An 18,933-nucleotide genomic window follows, 5' to 3' on the forward strand; every position below is an offset into this window, starting at 1 on the left:
AATTGGTCCACCTTCCTGTCGGCAAGATTGGGTCTGTTCCCTTGTTCTCGCTCTCCTCCACCACTCTCCTCCACCACTCCCTCCAAAACCACTGCTAATTTTGAAGGGGTGAGTCCTGGATCGTCATATGAACGCGGTGGTCCTAGATTGTGATATGAATGTGATGGTCCTGGATGGTTATATCATTGTTGCGGTCTAGCTTGGTCATACAAATGCATTGGTGGTATAGTGGTGAGCATAGCTCTCTTCTGAGCAGTTGACCTGTGTTTGATTCCCGGCAAAAGCAATTTACAATCACCTTTCCTGAGGGGCCTATGCCTGTGTTCCAAACTTCTGTCTCTCCTCTGCTCCTTCAACCCCATGCATGCAGAACGCAATGGATTAGCAGTCCATCACCTTGCCACCTTGTCCTGTGCTCACATTGGCCCAGTAGCTTTTCACACCACATCCTTAAACCTGTGACGTGTAAGTCCTTCTTTTCTTTTTCCAGTAACCTTTATATTTTAAATCTTTAAGCTATGATAAGGTTTTAATATAAGCCCTAGATGGGTTTCTTACCTCACCTGCACATGCACTTATTATATAAATTGTATTCTTTTACTGTTTTGTAATTTCTTTATGTGAGCAAATAAATCAATTTAAAAAAAGGTCAATATAGCACTCAATACTCTGTGTTGTATCAAAATCTTGGGAAATTGCAGGGAATTGAGGGGGGGCCTCTGACTGACCCCTGCCTGGGGCCACTAAAACTCTAAGTCCGCCCCTGATGGCTACATCATATCACTGGATCTACCTTTAATATTCGCACACATAATCTCTGTGCCAGCTAAAATGCAATAGCATATGGTCACATGATGCATGTTGTAACGTTCACTATTCCAACTCTATGATAAAGGGGCCTTACACACTAACCAATTGCTTCAGTCCCCCAAAGCTGCAATCTGCTATAGCCACATATTGACAGGAAACTCCAAGATAAAGGATATAGCCACATATTGTAGCTCTAATGCAACAATAATTGATCAAACCAACCAATGTTTTCGGGAGCAAGAGTAGGCTATTTTCGAGTTTCAAGTTCTTCCAGCCTACACCTCACATACCCCTGTGTGCGATTTCCTTTTTTTTATATTGAGAAAAATCATAAAGGGTAACTTTAATATAATTTTTTTATTGATTAGAGAAAGAAACAATACAGCCATGGCTTTCATAAATTAGCAATCAAGAGGTAACAATCATGATTTATAATCATAAATACCTTAACACTGACACACCGACCCTGGCTTCACCTTGACAAGAAACAACCCCTAGTCCCTAACCCCAAGTCACTTAATTCAGATCTGAAAGGACAGGTACATTACAGGCAACCTTGCCCTCTCATAAGTTAGGTGGAATGTTGACCATCCATGTTGCTCATACCTGTCCAATATATTGTTTTAAACATGTTTTAAAAAGCGATGAAAATTAGGCTCTTAATGCTTTTTCAAAAAGACAATTTCTTTTAGAAATTAGAGTAAACAAAATGTTTTGGTAAATGCAGTGTAGTGGTGATAAGGTGTGTGTGTGTGTGCAAGGGGAATGTTCTTCCCCTACTTTAGCCTACTCTGCATTATGGTAGAGATTAAGAAGGGGCTGAAGGGGCTGTCTAAGACTATGGTAAACAAATGTATGTAGGTCTACCTGACAAATAGAAAAACAATCAAATATCAAAGTTGGACCAAATTGACCTGAATTCAATTAGAATATGTGTATGGGCATACTATGATGACAGAAATAACAAAGCAAAGCATGATCAAGTTAGTCAAAACTAACAGAGTGTTGTGCCAGAAGTGCAGCCTGTTGTCACGATGCAAATCTTGGAGGGCTTTACTGAAGTATATCTCTCTAAAGTTCACTGTTGACATGGTCGTATAATATAAATACGTTTTGCAAACCAGCCTCATAGATATCGTAATGACAACCTTATATTTACACTTCTAGAAAAGTGATGTCAGAATGCTCCTTGAAAAAGCATTGCAGAGTATTCAGTTTGTGTTCCAGAAAGCTGGATTATTATCCGCTTGTACACACTACTGTGTACAATATTCGAGAGCTAGTGCGGGCTTGCACCAGAGAAATGTAAAGACTAAACACTAAACTAATGATTACTTCCTCTTTGCAGCACATCTTGAAACTTACTCGCAAGTCTGCTTAATGAAGTTATTCTTTATTCTCTCAAAGCAGAATAATTTCTCTGGCAGAAGCACGCATTGGCTCTCTAGTGGCTATTGAATAAACTAACTACAGCAAGATTCATATCACTCAAGACATCAATTATTCCGGTGCAATGTGGAAAATATGGATATAAGCACAATATTGAGACACAATGAATTTGATACACTGATACATGTTTGTGATCTTTAAATAACCAATTAGCCACAATGAACATTAAACATGATTTCTATCCACACATAATTTGCTTACAAAATCTCCTATGACACAAATGTAAACAATTGAGTAATAGGTCCTTGTAGCGAATATCTTGAGAAGTGCTATTTAGAGTTCATTATGTGTACCTTCCTTGCAATCGATTTTTTTATCTTTATTTAGTATGCCACATGTATTCAAACTACTGCAAATGTGTAATCTATAATACTGCAAATGTACAAAAACAATCATGTTACAAGAAAAACATGGAAAATACATTCCTGGTTCTTTAAATCAAACACTGTGAATAAGTAGGTTACTTTTGTGCTGTTTACAAATGTTTAGAGGTAGAAACCCTGTTATCGTACACACTACCTTCTGACATCATTGAAATTAACAAAGGTTTGTTGAGGTCACCAAACATTAATTCAAGTATAACGGTAAAATTGGTAAAAAGCCAACATTTAAAAGAGTACAGAATACAAAAAAAAGAAAAGAAAATACTACAAGTCATGTGAAATGTAAAAGAGCGTAAACTACGCTGCATTTTTGGGCGTAGACACATTTCACAGATGTATACTGTATTTCTGTCTACAATTTGGATTTTTTGAAACTGAAATAGCAGACCATCAACACATGATTAGTACAAATAACCCAAACCATTCAGTACATCTTTCAATAATAAGCAATCATTTTTAAGGTGCTTTGATACTTTTTGTCATTAAAATTACATTTGCATTATACCCTAGTCTTATAACAGTAATGAACAATATATTAGCAATAAGATACTAAATATAATATAGCAAAATATACATTGATAACTTAAATCACTAAACCTTTGTGTTTGTATGTGAGTATTAAAACATATTTGGGTTTGTGTAAGTATGTACTCTGTGTGTGTGTGTGTGTGTGGAAGTATGTACTGTGTGTGTGTGTGTGTGTGTGTCTACACAGGTCAGAGGCAGTTTGAAACAACACAAGCTTTGGGAGCCCTGAGTACAGCTGACACAGTGGAGACTGGGACCTGTTCCTTCTTTGTGAAAAGCTGTGTTGTGCTATGCACCTCTTTGCTCCATACAAGCCCAAAAAAACATATTTGTCTCTTGTGGCCAAAAGTGGGTAAAGTTCTGGAGCGATCGATACATACACATTCAACCATACACATTAAATAACAAACTTAGTTCTATGTAAGCAAATCATTGTGCACTCAGTTCTACCTGACCGGTCCTTTTTTTCCATTCACAATGAAATTCGACTGCACCTGTAATACAACACTTTTAAGTCCCCCCGCTTCCCCCCCCCCACACACACACACTGGATGGTTGGGGTGCGTCAATCTCACATGGATGCAATCTGTCCATGCACACGGAAGCGGTACACACAGGTGTATTCCAGGTGACCCCAATTACAGAGGATGCGCAGCTCAACGTAGCGATACACCTCCCCATTAGGGTCCTGAGAGAGTGGGAAGGAACAACATTTGGGGGGATTGAGGGAGGGATATGGGGTGGAGAAAAATGGGAACGAGTAAGAATGGATGAGTGCTAGAGTAGTCAAGCTGAAGAACATCTCTACCTGTATCTCTACTGGTGGATTTCATGTGCGACTCAGGGCAGAAACGCACCGCAAGCATGTGTTAGAATTTTTATCTGAAGTTCCTTGTTTCCCCATGTACTTCAATGTTATCGCTCTCAGCTCAGAACTCATGCATTCATACCAACATGAATCATCTATTGGTACAGCACTTTAATGAGGTTTATCACTCACAGGCAGTTTGAAGGTCTGGATGGACTCTCCTTCCTGGTCATATGTGAATGTTCCAAGTAACTTTCCCTCTTCACCCTCAGTAGACATTCCCTGAGAGAGATAGAGGAATAGATAGAAAGAGAGAGAGAGACTTTTGATGCACTTTTAAAGAGACATCTTTCTTGAAGGGCCGATCCGCAGTTGTGAATTGGCTGGCCCACCATTCAGGGTAAACAACAGGGAAAACATTGTGTTGAGGTTTGAAAAAGTAACTGGAGTTCATCTATACAACAGCCTTCAGAAGTGAAATCATAAGGAGATCAGCATATACGGTTAATGAAATACTTTGAGCATTTGCTTGAGTCTGCCTAATGCGCCAGATGGGTGACACTTTCATGACTATTCCATTGGTTTCATTGTGCCAGGCAAACTAAAGTATCAAAATACAGAACATATGGATAGGGTATCAGAAACAGCAATGGCGGTATCAACAACAGTGAATACCGGTGCAAATACGGGGAAACGCATCATCAGCATTAAAGATGTGCAGTGTACTGCTCTGAATTCCTCTGTGGAGAATGTCATACAATAGATTTCATTTATTAATGTATTACTCAGGTTGGGGGGTAAGAAGTGAAAGGTGACTCACATAGACTTGGAAGTCCTTGGGGGCGCTGTCGATGTGTCCGGTGGGGGAGTTGAAGCGGGGCAGGTGGTCCAGGGTGACGTGACTGATCTGGATGGGGTGGGACAGGGCGATCACCAAGGAACCCTGCGCCCCATGGAACGCCCAGCACTTACCAGGCAATAAGACAGGGTGACCCTAGTAGGAGGAGAGGTGATGGAGTGAAAGGTTTGGAAAATGTGACCGGTGAAGTGGGAGAACTTCAATTCTGCCCATATCTTCTTCAGTTGCCCTTCCCCCGATTATAACAAATGGCTATGAGCTCTCTGAAGTGTCAAACTGAATTCCGATTGGTCTCCTTGCAAAGCAGCTCCTAATTTATATACTTAACTCTATATAACAGGGATACATTCTTTCTCTTTCCTGTGTCCTGTTGTGAGGTTCTCATCATGTTGTGAGTAACATTGTTTTAGGACCTGTGGTCATCTTTCTATTTCTCTCTCTACTCTTTATTAGAAGTATTTGCCCTGTAATAGATGTATAAGTAGACAGTATTATTAAAGCCTCATTTGATTAATTGTATTTGACCATTCTTACACTAAATAAGCACAGACTCAACAATTCTTTGCACATAGTGATAATTACATTGGAGTCAGATTATCAATATTAGACATGCTTTGCTATTAACAAAATATAGCCAAAAGTATCTTAGTCAAACCTTTGTGTGGAAACTAATATTATTATTAGCTACAACAGGCTATGGATAGACACAAAGACGTGGTTCTGTGTGGCTCCAGTGTTTACCCTATATTCATTCAGCCATGGCGCTCCACCACGGCAAAATAAAAATTGAAGATCATTATATTTTTGCTAAAACTCCTTTGCGACCAATTAACTTTGCTTTGCGAATTCCTTTTGAAAGCAGTCTAAAGAAATCTACAGGAAAAGATTATTTTTCCTTCACATATAATCCTCAACCGTGAATGACGGTGAATGTAACGGTGTGAGCTAACTGTATCGAGGAGTATGGCCAACATAATGAATTGTGCATTTTGCAAACATCTTCGGAGGTTCAAAATGTCATTTCAAAGTATAACCTGTATTCTATACAGTAGTTATTAGAATATACTGATGTCGGACCACCCTACATCACCCGGACCCACCCTACCTCCCCACCACTGCTAGAAAAAATCCTAGGGAAAACACTGGGCTCAGTTGATTGTGGGTTTGTTTCCTGCTGGGAACATGTATACAAAAAATGTTACATAAGTCGCTTTGGATCTTTGCTAAATGGCATGTATTATATATATATATATATATATATATATATATATATATATATAATAATACATGCCATTTAGCAAAAATCCATATATCTATATCTATATATCTAGGGAGGTTGGTACCTGGATGACTGTCCGTGGGCTCTCCGATGGATACCACAGCGGAAACCCAAACAACGTCACACATGCTGACCGGGTTCGGTACGTTTCAGAACACCTAGTGCTTACCACGCTTGCACCTGTACAAACATGCATACACGCACACACACGCAGCTCTGAGCATTCAGTATTCAGTATATACATGATGTGGTAAGCATTTATATTTGTCATATTCAAATGAAACACCACATCTAGATGCTGATGAGCAGTGAATCACAAACCTTGGGATTCTAACGCGAAGTCAGGCATTCTGTCTGCCATTGGAGGCCTGCAATCCTGACCAAACTGTTTAATGCACACGCACACGCACACGCACACGCACGCACGCACGCACGCACGCACGCACGCACACACGCACACACGCACACACGCACACACGCACACACACACACACACACACACACACACACACACACACACACACACACACACACAGTTAAGATGCTTGTAGACTGCAGCAGCAAACTGCCAATCTTGCAACTCTAGCAGTCAAAAAAACATAGCGTTAGGCAGTTTCAGACAGAAAGGAGTGATGGCTTAATCTTAAGCAAAACAGGAAAACTATAACCAATTTCAGTACTGTATTCCCTGAGCACGACTTACTAAGCAGTTGTTGAAATTGCTGTATTTTGGGGGAAATTAAATTGTACGAGACATAAAGGAATGAGAAACTGGCATTTACCATGGCAGTCTGGCCCTCCTGGGACTCCACCCTCTGTCTGAGCAAAGTGGTGACTCTTTTGAGGTCTGCTATCTCCTGGTTCAATGTGGTGGCGATTGACTGTGTGTTGGTGTGTTCAGCCTGGAGGTCAGCCATCTCTTGGCTTAGCATGGCGGTGATTGACCGTATGCTGGTGTGTTCGGCTCTAAGGTCCGCCATCTCCTGGTCCAACATGGTAGTGATGGAGTGGGTGCCGGCTTGTTCCGCTGTGAGTTCTGCTCTGAGGTCTGCCATCTCCTGGTCAAGGTGTGTGCGATGCGCAGACTCCACACTACAGACAGGACAATGCAGTACAATAAACCTTTAGGGGCAGTTTCCCGGGCACTTATTAAGCCTAGTCCTGGACAAAATCACACCGTCAATAGAAATCTCCATTGAAAATGTTTTTTTAGTCTCGGAATAGGCTTAATCTATATCTGGAAAACCAGCCCTTAATGTCCATGTTGTGAATAACTAAAATGTGTTAAAAGTGAACATTGAAGGTCCCTGCTGCTAGATCAGATTAAGGATTTGGATTGTGCTCTGAAAACAACTTGAGATTTGGGATGTTAGATAGTTTAATAGGTATGTGGGTGAAACAATGCTGTGTGTCTGTGGTATATCATCGTGCACAGACAAAATTGATCCATTTACATACATCACACACACGTACAGATATAGTACATGAAACCATGCTCGGTATCAGACAGACTCACCTCTTTACTCTCACTCCGACATTTGTTATGTCAGACTGAAGTCTCTGTACCATCTGTGGGAGGAGATAAAAACACATCATCACAGCCTTATTCCTGATGGGTCTGAGACTGAAGGCTGAATCTCAAAAGTCGGTAACCCTTTATTTTACCGCCCGGTATTAAGCAGGCACTAATCTCGCTCACAAGCCAGCTCTCTCTCTGTCGAGCTGTCTTGTTTTCAGAGCGTCTCAGAATGGGACCTGACTTGAAGCCTATGGCAGGAGCGGATTTAATTGGCTGATCTCTCAGTCCATCACCATCTAACGCAACCCTAACAACCTACCCCTGTGTGTGCTGCATTCCTCACTGGAACCACACAAACAAGCGTGCAGATCTGTAACACTGACATGATGTTGCTATTTGTCTGCCAATCTTAGAAAATGGACTAGTGTTCATTATCCCACTTTCTCCACAATCCTAGAAATGGAGACACTATGAAAAACAGCGCATGTTAAGCTAAGATTTATTTAAAAAAATCGATTTTCAGCTATTTTTGCGACTGGCCATGTTATGTGTACAAGTGCAAAATATTTGATCACGTCTCCTATGCCTCTTAATTTCCATAATGGAAGATCAGGTTTTTACTGGTGTTCTGCACAACCACAACATGCGTCCTTTGGTGGCGTACCTCTACGGTTTCTACCTGACTGGAGACATTAGTGTACATCAGCGACTTTAGCTAGCGTAGCATAGTTACTCTTGCTTGCTATTAGAAAAGCGTGAACTCGATATGTTCCTGAACACTTCGCAAACACTTTTCTCCCCTTGATTTGGAGCCATGCCTTATTGTCGTGTGATTCACTCAGATTTTGAATTGATTACTTTACCCAGTAAATCCAGTTCCAAAGAGTCCCACACTGTTACCAGGCTCTATGCACTAGCTTTTCGGGCCTGGGGGGTGAGGTTAAGCAGGTACTTAGTAAAAAGAACTGGGTTAAATCGTTATTACCTGATATTGTATATTAATGACACTCACAATTGTGTTGAATTTATTGAGGTAATGACCAGAAAGTACCCCTTGTTACAACATTGTTACCACATAAGTTCTTAGTAAATACTGGCTGAACAGGGCTGTAAAAAGGGTAACCCAAATGTCTTTCCTAGACACACTGGTCAGATATCAGACAGTCCTTGTCCAGTTGCACGCATGTTCACGTCAAGGAAATGTATTCGCCTTCTTGCCTTTGAAATTTGTCTCTCAAACTGTAACTACTGTGTAGAGATTAGTAGAGAGAGTGTACAGGAATCGACTCTTGAGATTCAGCCACACTTTGCGTTTCAAGCAGAGACCGGAAGTGGGAGGGGTCAGCCTACTCACCTCTGAGACAAGTATCTGCTGGTGTTCTTTACGCTTCAGAAGTTCAATCTCTCTCAGTAGGTTATTGATCTTGTCTTCCAGAGCTGCATTTATGACAGCAGTAACATCCTGTAGAAAGAGTTTAGAGATTTAAAGGAGCTACACATGAAATCTAGGTTCCCTGTGGCCTTGGTTTGAAATTACAATGAGCCGTTTGTGTACAAGTCTTCGAGAACTACAATAGCTAACTTCCATCTTGAAATCGGATATCCAGACCACTGAGATAAGATCCCGACATGTCAAGTGAACAGGTCATAATAAATATTTGCTTTGGACACAACAGATAATTTTGATTTGCCTACTTTCTGTAAAGAGTTACGATTTGACAACAAAGTGGTCGTACCTTTATATGTTGTATATAAAGTACAGTGAAAATGTTATGTGTAGCTCCTTTGACGCAACTTTATTGCACAGAACCAATATAGCACACAAATGAAGACAAAAAAGATGTTAAGAGGTAGATGGCAAAGGGTGGAATGTTCCACCCTCATCTGTCATCTCTACCACATCAACCAGTAAAACCCAGTAATACACTACAATTATGCCTTAGTCCATACAAACTTCATTAATGGTTTAACAGATGCCCCACTTCACAAAAAAAGGCACAAAGCATGGGGTGAAGTAGGCGATAGCATATGGCCCCCCAAATTAAATTATTTATTTTCTTGTTATTATTTTCGCCAGGTATGAGCCACAAATTTTAGGCACTTGCTTCAGCGCAAGCCGTAAGTGCAACTAGCAGCACAGCAGCTGAAAGATTAAAGCCGACAGCGGAGAAAGGGAGAGAACTCAAGGTTAGGAATCTCAGTTAGTTCAGAGTTGTATATAAGGCAAGACTTAAAAAAAACTACAGATATCATATTACAGCTGTGTTTAGTGCTATTCAATGCAAGATAGACACATTGGATGGCTGAGGTCTGATTGAGGTCTTAAAGTGGCAGCTATTTCATCATTAGGCTACAATTGAATATGCTTAATAGGTTTTAGGTCAAACATGGCCGATGTTTAAATCGCAGCACTTTTAATAAAGCCACATGTTCCCAGTCATTTCAAATAATGTATACTGTATACCCCTCCCCTGGATTTTGATTAATACGACTCGACTTAATTACAACTGTCTCACCTTTCCATAACCAAAACACCAATAACTTAAGATAAGATCAAGCCTAAATTAATTCATGTTAATGTGTTTAATAATCATGTAGCATAATATTTCTCATACTTCTCCATCTAAGCTTGATCTTCTGTTTTTTTTTTCACTCGCCTCACTTTTCTGAAAATTAAATCTGTTAAACAATGAATGAAATTTGCCTTACCGTTTCCTTGGAAGGCGAGGTGATGTCAAGCGTGCGTGGGACGGGTCGGTTCATGATTGTAAAGTTCTGAGTCCGGATAATCAATACAGGAAACAAGTACCAAATGCCTAAGAGACAGAGGGAGAAGGGAGAATCAGAGAATAGAAAATAGGACTGGATACTTTATCAAGTGGTATGTTCCACTATCCTCGACAAATCTGCAACATGCTCCATGCTGACCGTTGATTGAAACAACACCCAAGCTGCTAGTGACAAAGCTAGCATCTCTGTCTCTGAAATTCATGATATTAGCTAGCCATGTTAACTGGTGAAATAAATTATTGGTAAATAATATATTATTGTGTGACTGCATATGCCGAATATTGCTTTTGTCCTGCTCCTCTGTCAATTTATTGGTTATTCAGTGTGTGACATGACAGACATCCCTGTGCGTGTGTATGTCTACAGGCTACATGTTTTTCAATTGCCTAAAGTAAGGCATGAAAACATTCCTGACTTGTTTTTTGGTTGGTAGTTCCATTCCCCAGTAACAAGAGGACGACATAGCGCCCTCATGTGTTGACCTAGTGTTGATGCACGAGTTGCAAATCTGTAATAATCATAATACTATAACTGTGATTTATATAAACTTCTCTTTTAACAACGTCCATGGAAAGAGAGCAATCAGATATGCAAATTAAAGTAAACAACACGGAAATCTGTTGCTAGCAGCACAATCGTGGGCCTGAAGTTCAAACACGTTTTGAATTCAATTGTTTGTCCAGTCTATTTATGTGTTGGAAATGTCTTGAGAATAAGCTTTGAATTACATGTTAATGTGATTCAGGTCAGGTGGTCAGGAATTGCCCTGGGCCCAGACCATAAGTACTTCAAAAGGCATATCTTTAGTGGACAATTTACTATTAGGGCCAAAGAGGTCACATCATATATATCACTGTGTATAGCTTGCTGGTGAGCTAATAACTCCACACAATTAGGACAAATGAATCTAGAATGTAATGGATGTGAAGTGACACTCACCTAAAGTCAAGAGGATGAAGAGAAGGACAAGCAGGATGGCCTTCCTCACACCAGCTACAGGGAGAGAGAAAAAGGGTAATGCTAACAAATGATCTACAGGAGAGAGATAATGCTAATTCTTAAGTATACGTTACTAGATTAAACGTGCACGCGCGCACACACACACACATCCTAACCTAATGTATTTTCATTTCAGACTCTGAGGCGACACAATTCAAAAATTGTGCAGGAAATGAATACTTTGGAAGGCACTGTACATACATACCATAAAAATACTATCTATCCATCCATCCATCCATCCATCCATCCATCCATCATTTACCATAAGAGCAGATCATGTCCATTGTGCCCCTCTGTGTTGCTGCAGGCGATGAGGCCAAGCCTGTACAACAGGAAGTACAAAAAAACAGCATTTTGTGTATGCAGAAATAAGAAAGTTCTGAAACTATGCAAAATTCTGTCTGATTTAAGTGCCAGGATGGCATACTAACTCAACCGAAATATGAAGTATGATTTCGCTGTACACTGTTCTGAATAACAATCCAACTCATTGTGCCGTGTGGTTTCCATAAAAAACATGCAAGTTGTTTCAGGTCGAACATCAATTGTTTAAGAAATATCGCGGCCAACATAACGACGACCCACGTTGCAGAGTTTAAATGTTGAAGAATTAAGTAGTTTTTTTTCCCCCTTATTTTCCTTATCATTGTTTCAACCATATTTAAACTGCAGTAAACCATAATTACCATCCTCATAACCCCAGTAATATACACTCACCAAGCACTTTATTAGGAATACAATACTAATACTGGGTAGGGCCTCCCTTTGCTCTCAAAACAGCCTCAATTCTTCGTGGCATTGATTCCACAACATGTTGGAAACATTCCTATGAGATTCTGGTCCATGATGACATGATTGCATCACACAATTCCTGCAGATTTTTCAGGTGCACTTTCAAGCTGTGAATCTCCCGTTCTACCACATCCCAAAGGTGTTCTATTGGATTCAGATCTGGTGACTGGGAAGAACACTGAACTCATTGTCATGTTCATGAAACCAGTTTGAGACGAATTTTGCTTTGTGACATGGTGCATTATCATGCTGGAAATTAGAAGATGGGTAAATTGTGGCCATGAAGGGATGCACATGGTCAGCAACAATACTCAAATAGGCTGTGGCATTCAACTGATGATTGATTAGTATTAACGGGCCCAAAGTGTGCCAAGAAAACATTCCCCACACCACTACACCACCTCCACCATGAGAAGGTGTGCAAGTGTTCAGTGAGTGTATGTTGAGGTCAAGGAGCTACTGTAGCTGGCTAAAACAGTCAGGTCCACTATGTGAGTATGTAGAGAGTATTTTTTCGATGTGAGTAAGTAGACAGTAGCAGTGCGCAGTACGGTTAGTATACAGTATGTACTTTAAGTTGACAGGATGTATTGGGACACAGTTTGCTGGAAAGAAACTAAAAAAATTGTCGTAAGACAATACTATCGTTCCTGGATTGAGAAACCCAGCTAGATGTTGTTTTGAAATTTAATTTCAAGAACTGAATTTGAAAATGTTACTATAATTATGAATAAAATAAAAATTAAATTAAATTAAATGTTGTAAATTTGGATGTATACATTGAATTTCAAATAAATTAAAATTGAAATACAAATGCAGTGTTAGCATTCAATAGGCTCATTCATTACAAATTCTAAACTATTGAATTCAAATTCAATTTGACACTGTACTTACCACAGCTGGCAGTGGAGGTGGTGGTCCTGGCATTGTGGTGGCCATCAGAGGAAGAGTACCCAGAGCTGTCAAAGCTACTCCGGCTTTGGGCTAGGTGGCTTGACTGGCTGGAGAGGCCCTCACTGGATGTGTGCAGGCTTGGGGGAGCCAAACTCACCCTGGGGGTCACGGCCAGGGCTGGGGCCAGGACAGTAGCAGGTGCTGGGGTCATACTGGAGGGGGCCCCGAATGTCTGTGTCTTCTTCCAGGGCCCCATGCCTGATAGAAAGAGGAAGGGAGGGTGAGAGAGAGGAGGGGGGGGGGGGGGTTAGAAAGTGTTAGAGTGGGGAAAAGGGCAGGTAGAGGAGGATGAGTATGATTTCTTTTACATTTTAAAAACATTTTTGAAGTTCACATAATATTGAGGTGGAGTGTCAAGTAATCTGTTCTGCATTGACTGATGGATTGCAAGTAGGAAGTGATGTTATCAGTACCAATATAATCCACAGCGTTGATGATTGGCTCATCTCTGGTGTGGGAAGTGCTAGCAGTACTGGCTGTGCTGTTAGCCCGACTAGAGGTGCGAGAAGCTGCCTTATGCACACCAGACCTCCTCTTATTGAACACCCTAAAGAGGGAGAGGGAGAGGGAGAGGGAGAGGGAGAGAGAGAGAGAGAGAGAGGAAAGGGAGAACATTAGTACACAAGGAGTTGCATACTTTGCTCATGCTAATGCCTCCACATCAAGTTCGACACACACACACACACACACACACACACACACACACACACACACACACACACTTACCTCACAGGGCTCTCTCTGTACGAGATGCTGACGTTGCTACTGTCAGAGTCTTCGTCGGACTGGTAGTACCCACCAGATACCAATCGTGCACTACGGCGTGACATGACTGAGAGAGGGAGGGAGAGAGAGAGACACTTGTTATCGCATGGCTTGCCCCTTTCATTTCCCTATAGCTGTAGTCAAGCAGAATTTTGCACCAAGAGACGACCAAAATGGTTCACTCCCAACTCAATACTTCAAATAGGATAGTTTAATTTACAGTTATAGTACATGGATGTTGTTATCTTGAGACAAACTGTTTCCAGGAAGTTGTGGTAGGTTAGCTTAGATGAGGGAGCAGCTCTCTGACAGATGCCCTCCTGTATAATCTATAATCTATAATCCTGCTAATCTCCAGATCCCTTGCTGCTCTCCCTCTCTCTCTCTCCCTCCATCTCTCTCCCCATCACTCTCTGTCCCCCGTCTCTCTCTCTCTCCCACCTCTCTCTCTCTCTCTCCCTCCCTCTCTCTCTCTCTCACACACACACACTCATGCAGGCTCCCAAACCCCATCTCCATGTCTGTCCAGTTGCTTAGCTACCTACAAGACCCCTCTGTTTCTTACGTGATCAAGGCTTGAATACAATACACAGACTGCTTACTGGAGGCACCATTGGCAGGCCATGTGAAAAGAGCCTTTCTTTGGTAGCTCTGTCAAATTCAAATCTGTAACAACGTGACCCAGCTCATTCTTTAGAGCTGGGCAAAGTCCAGGCTAAGAAATCTAGGATCATCTTACCCTCCTCGAATCCAAACCACAATATATAGTAGGAAAGCAGAAAACTAACCTTGGATCCAAGTCTTTGGGCAACTTCATCCAACTCTACACAAAGCCAAGGCCAACCAGGGCAGTGGCACTGGCTAGCTTAGACGCTCTGGAGGAAACAACTGCAGGAGGCTAGCACACAGGGAGAAGCAGTGGCTTGTGAGAGGCAGAGGGAGTGTATGTGTGATGTGTGTGTGTGTGTGTGTGTGTGTGTGTGTGAGTTCTCAAAGACAGACACAGGAAGTAGTGTGTGCGTCTTCAGGCAAATTCTGAGGGCAGGCCACAGAGTGTGAAGGAAATAGGTCTGCACTATGAACAGCCTCAACAACACACTTGCTAGAGACTCTGCTGACTGTTTTCCATTCCACTTTCGAGACACTGTCAAGTTCAGTCCAATATGTGTGTATGAACCCACTCATACTGTATATAAGTCCTAAGGCTGGAGTTATGCTGCATTCAAGTGCTCCACCGAAATAAGAGAATTCAAAATGTCCTACAAGGAAACTTGTGTTACTTTGAGATCTCAAAATCAACCAACCGTGGGATATCAGAAGCTCTCAACCAATAGGGTGGGATATCAGAAGCTCTCAACCAATAGGGTGGGATATCAGAAGCTCTCAACCAATAGGGTGGGATATCAGAAGCTCTCAACCAATAGGGTGGGATATCAGAAGCTCTCAACCAATAGGGTGGGATATCAGAAGCTCTCAACCAATAGGGTGGGATATCAGAAGCTCTCAACCAATAGGGTGGGATATCAGAAGCTCTCAACCAATAGGGTGAGATATCAGAAGTTCTCAACCAATAGAGTGGGATATCAGAAGTTCTCAACCAATAGGGTGAGATATCAGAAGCTCTCTGCGAGATTGAAGTCTGAATGTTCCTGAGTTTCCAAATGAGTTTCAGAGTAGCACTTAAACACAGCATTAGACCCAGCAGGCAGCAGCATAACATATAATGTTGTAAGTCGCTTTGGATAAAGGCGTGTACTAAATGTCAAAAATGTAAATGCACAGTATGAGCCCACTCATACTGTATATAAGTCCTAAGGCTGGAGTTATGCTGCATTCAAGTGCTCCTCCGAAATAAGAGAATTCAAAATGTCCTACAAGGAAACTTGTGTTACTTTGAGATCTCAAAATCAACCAAGAGTGGGATATCAGAAGCTCTCAACCAATAGGGTGGGATATCAGAAGCTCTCAACCAATAGGGTGGGATATCAGAAGCTCTCAACCAATAGGGTGAGATATCAGAAGCTCTCAACCAATAGGGTGGGATATCAGAAGCTCTCAACCAATAGGGTGGGATATCAGAAGCTCTCAACCAATAGGGTGAGATATCAGACGTTCTCAACCAATAGAGTGAGATATCAGAAGCTCTCAACCAATAGAGTGGGATATCAGAAGCTCTCAACCAATAGAGTGGGATATCAGAAGTTCTCAATCAATAGGGTGAGATATCAGAAGCTCTCTGCGAGATTGAAGTCTGAATGTTCCTGAGTTTCCAAATGAGTTTCAGAGGAGCACTTAAACACAGCATTAGACCCAGCAGGCAGCAGCATAACATATAATGTTGTACGTCGCTTTGGATAAAGGCGTGTACTAAATGTCAAAAATGTAAATGCACAGGAGCATCTTTTTGCTCAATCTTGCGCAAATTTGCCACCCCACTCTCATTGAGACACATAAATAGTTGTCCAATGTGTACATGGCAGATAAGAGTCATATCCAACTCTGCTTATCATCATGGCAAAAAATATCAATGTGTTTGTTATTCTACTGCAATGTATATAGCAGCAAACAACTATCCAATGATTCTGTTTTTGAACGTTTTATTCAGATTATTCTATTTTTGGAGGGAGCGGTTTTATTTAAGTTTTCAACAAACGGGAAGTTCCCTGATCTGCTTGCTAGCTGCACACACATGTGTGCGGTCCAGTCGTGTTGTAGCAACCTCGAAAAACAGCTCCTGAGACCAAATCAGTTGTAATGACTGTGTCAAATAGCATAGCTAGCTAGCTAGCTACGAAGAACGGCACCATTTCACACTATCCTTTACGAGGTCCCTGGATGCAGTGTAGCCAACTAGCCGAAGTCGCCTAAAAACACAGCAGGCTGTGTTTTGTAGCAACATAAGCCAGACCCTCCCAGCAGCAGTAAACAGCTATTCTGATGAGGGTCTACCGGCTGGCTGTATAGATAACGGAGCAAGGCACGAGTTCACAACATGCGAGGCAATGTCCCATAGGTTGGTAGTTGCAATCACCACGAACATTGTGTGAAGATTCGATAGATAAATAAAGAAATGTGTCCAGACTTACCCCCCCCTCCCCGGTGGAGTCAACGTCAGCTGGAGGAACAGTCGAGTAGCTCTCGATTAGGTCCCAGGCAGCGAGCTGTCACTGTTCTGTTGCTAAACAACCACAGCCCTCCGCCTTCTTCTCCTATCCCGGGGCGCGTTCAGTAGCTTCAACGTTTTGCAACTGAACTCATTGAACAGCATTGTTCTACAGCTCTACAAGGCAAAACAAGTTTATTTGAAATGTGTACTTTTCCTTTAGGAAGAGTCAATAAGATGACACATGCAAACCATTTGAAAGTGTCACATTATGGCCAAATTGGTTATTGTAATCGCGTAATAGGCTAGGTACAGCGATTCATCCACACTGATACAGGTATTTAAATTATTACGTAATTATTATGTATGTTTACATCCAAAATGTATCCAACAAATCTATTTCATTATCAACATGCAGGCCTAATTTATTTACTGAACGACACCGTCAATTATTGTTCTCTATAGGCCTAATAGTCACCATGACATGACACCGTTTCATTACAAACATTTGAAAGTGTATTATTATTGACTGAGACACTCTTAAGATCAATAATAAGATCAATAATAATAGACTTCTTGTACTCATGAGCAACAGGCTTTTAATTCCTGAAACGTTACCCCAGGAATTCTTACCCAAAATGCGGTGAGACCACTCTGGCATCAAAGCCAGCCTCAGAAGTTATGTAATGCTGTGTTCTGGCCAGGTTTAAGATGAAGTCCTTCTCCATCCCCCCAAAAAAAGACTGTTCACAGACTCTAAAGAGGGTGTTTATTGAAAACTCACTCTTTCTTACCATAGTTTTCTTACCATCTTGCTGCCATTATAAGGTGTCAGTTGCAAACGTTCCAACCCACAGGTACTTTTTTGAAACAACGGATATGTTATCTCTGGAGCCACAACGGTTATTGCCAAGGAACCTAATAATAATAAGGATCTTATTACGTTGCTTAATGTTAAATCCATATAAGGAGTCATCTATAATCTACTGATGCTACCAAGCCACTAGATGGTAGTGTTGTTCCACGCATGTTGAGAGCAGTACCTATTCTGTTAGGAAAGGATGCCTGGTAGTTGTCTTGAAGTTGGGAAATGTACCTGTGTTACATAAGGCTGCATAAACATGGCTCCAGAAAAATCCATCTTTACGAAAGCTGTGACTACAGCATTGATCATTAAACAGACATGACAGGAGAAGATTGAATTGTTCACTCCTGTGTCACCATCTAGTATGAATTACACAAATTCATTGTTTTTTTTTTGGATTCACTTGTTTTCAGTGGGTAATAGTTACTCAAAATGTCCAATGCAAACTTGATATATCTGTGTGAGATTTAATCTGTGTGAGTATTATTTAATACTCATTCAAGTGTATGTATACTCCTCTATCAACATGATCGATATGGTGATGCTGCTAATTTGTAGCTTCAGCAAGTTCAATGGTTGTTATTATCATAGTGCGCACTATATAGTACACACTACCCACATACACTCACCGGCCACTTTATTAGGTACACCTGTTCAACTGCACATTAACGTAAATATCTAATCAGCCAATCACATGGCAGCAACTCAATGCATTTAGGCATGTAGACATGGTCAAGACGACCTGCTGAAGTTCAAACCGAGCAGCAGAATGGGGAAGAAATGTGATTTAAGTGACTTTGAACGTGGCATGGTTGTTGGTGCCAGACAGGCTGGTCTGAGTATTTCAGAAACTGCTGATCTACTGGGATTTTCACGCACAACCATCTCTAGGGTTTACAGAGAATGGTCCGAAAAAGAGAAAATATCCTGTGAGTGGCAGTTCTCTATGCGAAAATGCCTTGTTGATGCCAGAGGTCAGAGGAGAATGGCCAGACTGGTTCGAGATGATAGAAAGGCAACAGTAACTCAA

The 18,933-nt window shown here is 41.2% G+C and overlaps 1 protein-coding gene across 1 annotated transcript; it reads right to left on the reverse strand.

Moving 5' to 3' along the window:
- Positions 1-1,158: 1,158 nt before the first annotated feature.
- On the reverse strand, positions 1,159-14,838 carry LOC310824200 (uncharacterized protein). Its single transcript, XM_083697012.1, has 15 exons — positions 14,724-14,838; positions 13,897-14,002; positions 13,584-13,717; positions 13,111-13,368; positions 11,687-11,746; positions 11,365-11,418; positions 10,345-10,451; positions 8,990-9,097; positions 7,633-7,685; positions 6,899-7,208; positions 6,438-6,501; positions 6,181-6,296; positions 4,799-4,972; positions 4,171-4,260; positions 1,159-3,858 (listed from the first exon to the last, which is right to left on the reverse strand). The coding sequence occupies exons 2-15, from the start codon at positions 13,998-14,000 to the stop codon at positions 3,742-3,744; spliced, it is 1,749 nt and encodes a 582-aa protein (XP_083553138.1). The 5' UTR covers positions 14,001-14,002; positions 14,724-14,838; the 3' UTR covers positions 1,159-3,741.
- Between the last annotated feature and the right edge of the window lie 4,095 nt (positions 14,839-18,933).

Source organism: Argentina silus (assembly GCF_951799395.1).
Source record: "Argentina silus genome assembly, chromosome: Y".
In the NCBI taxonomy this organism is placed as follows: Eukaryota; Metazoa; Chordata; class Actinopteri; order Argentiniformes; family Argentinidae; genus Argentina; species Argentina silus.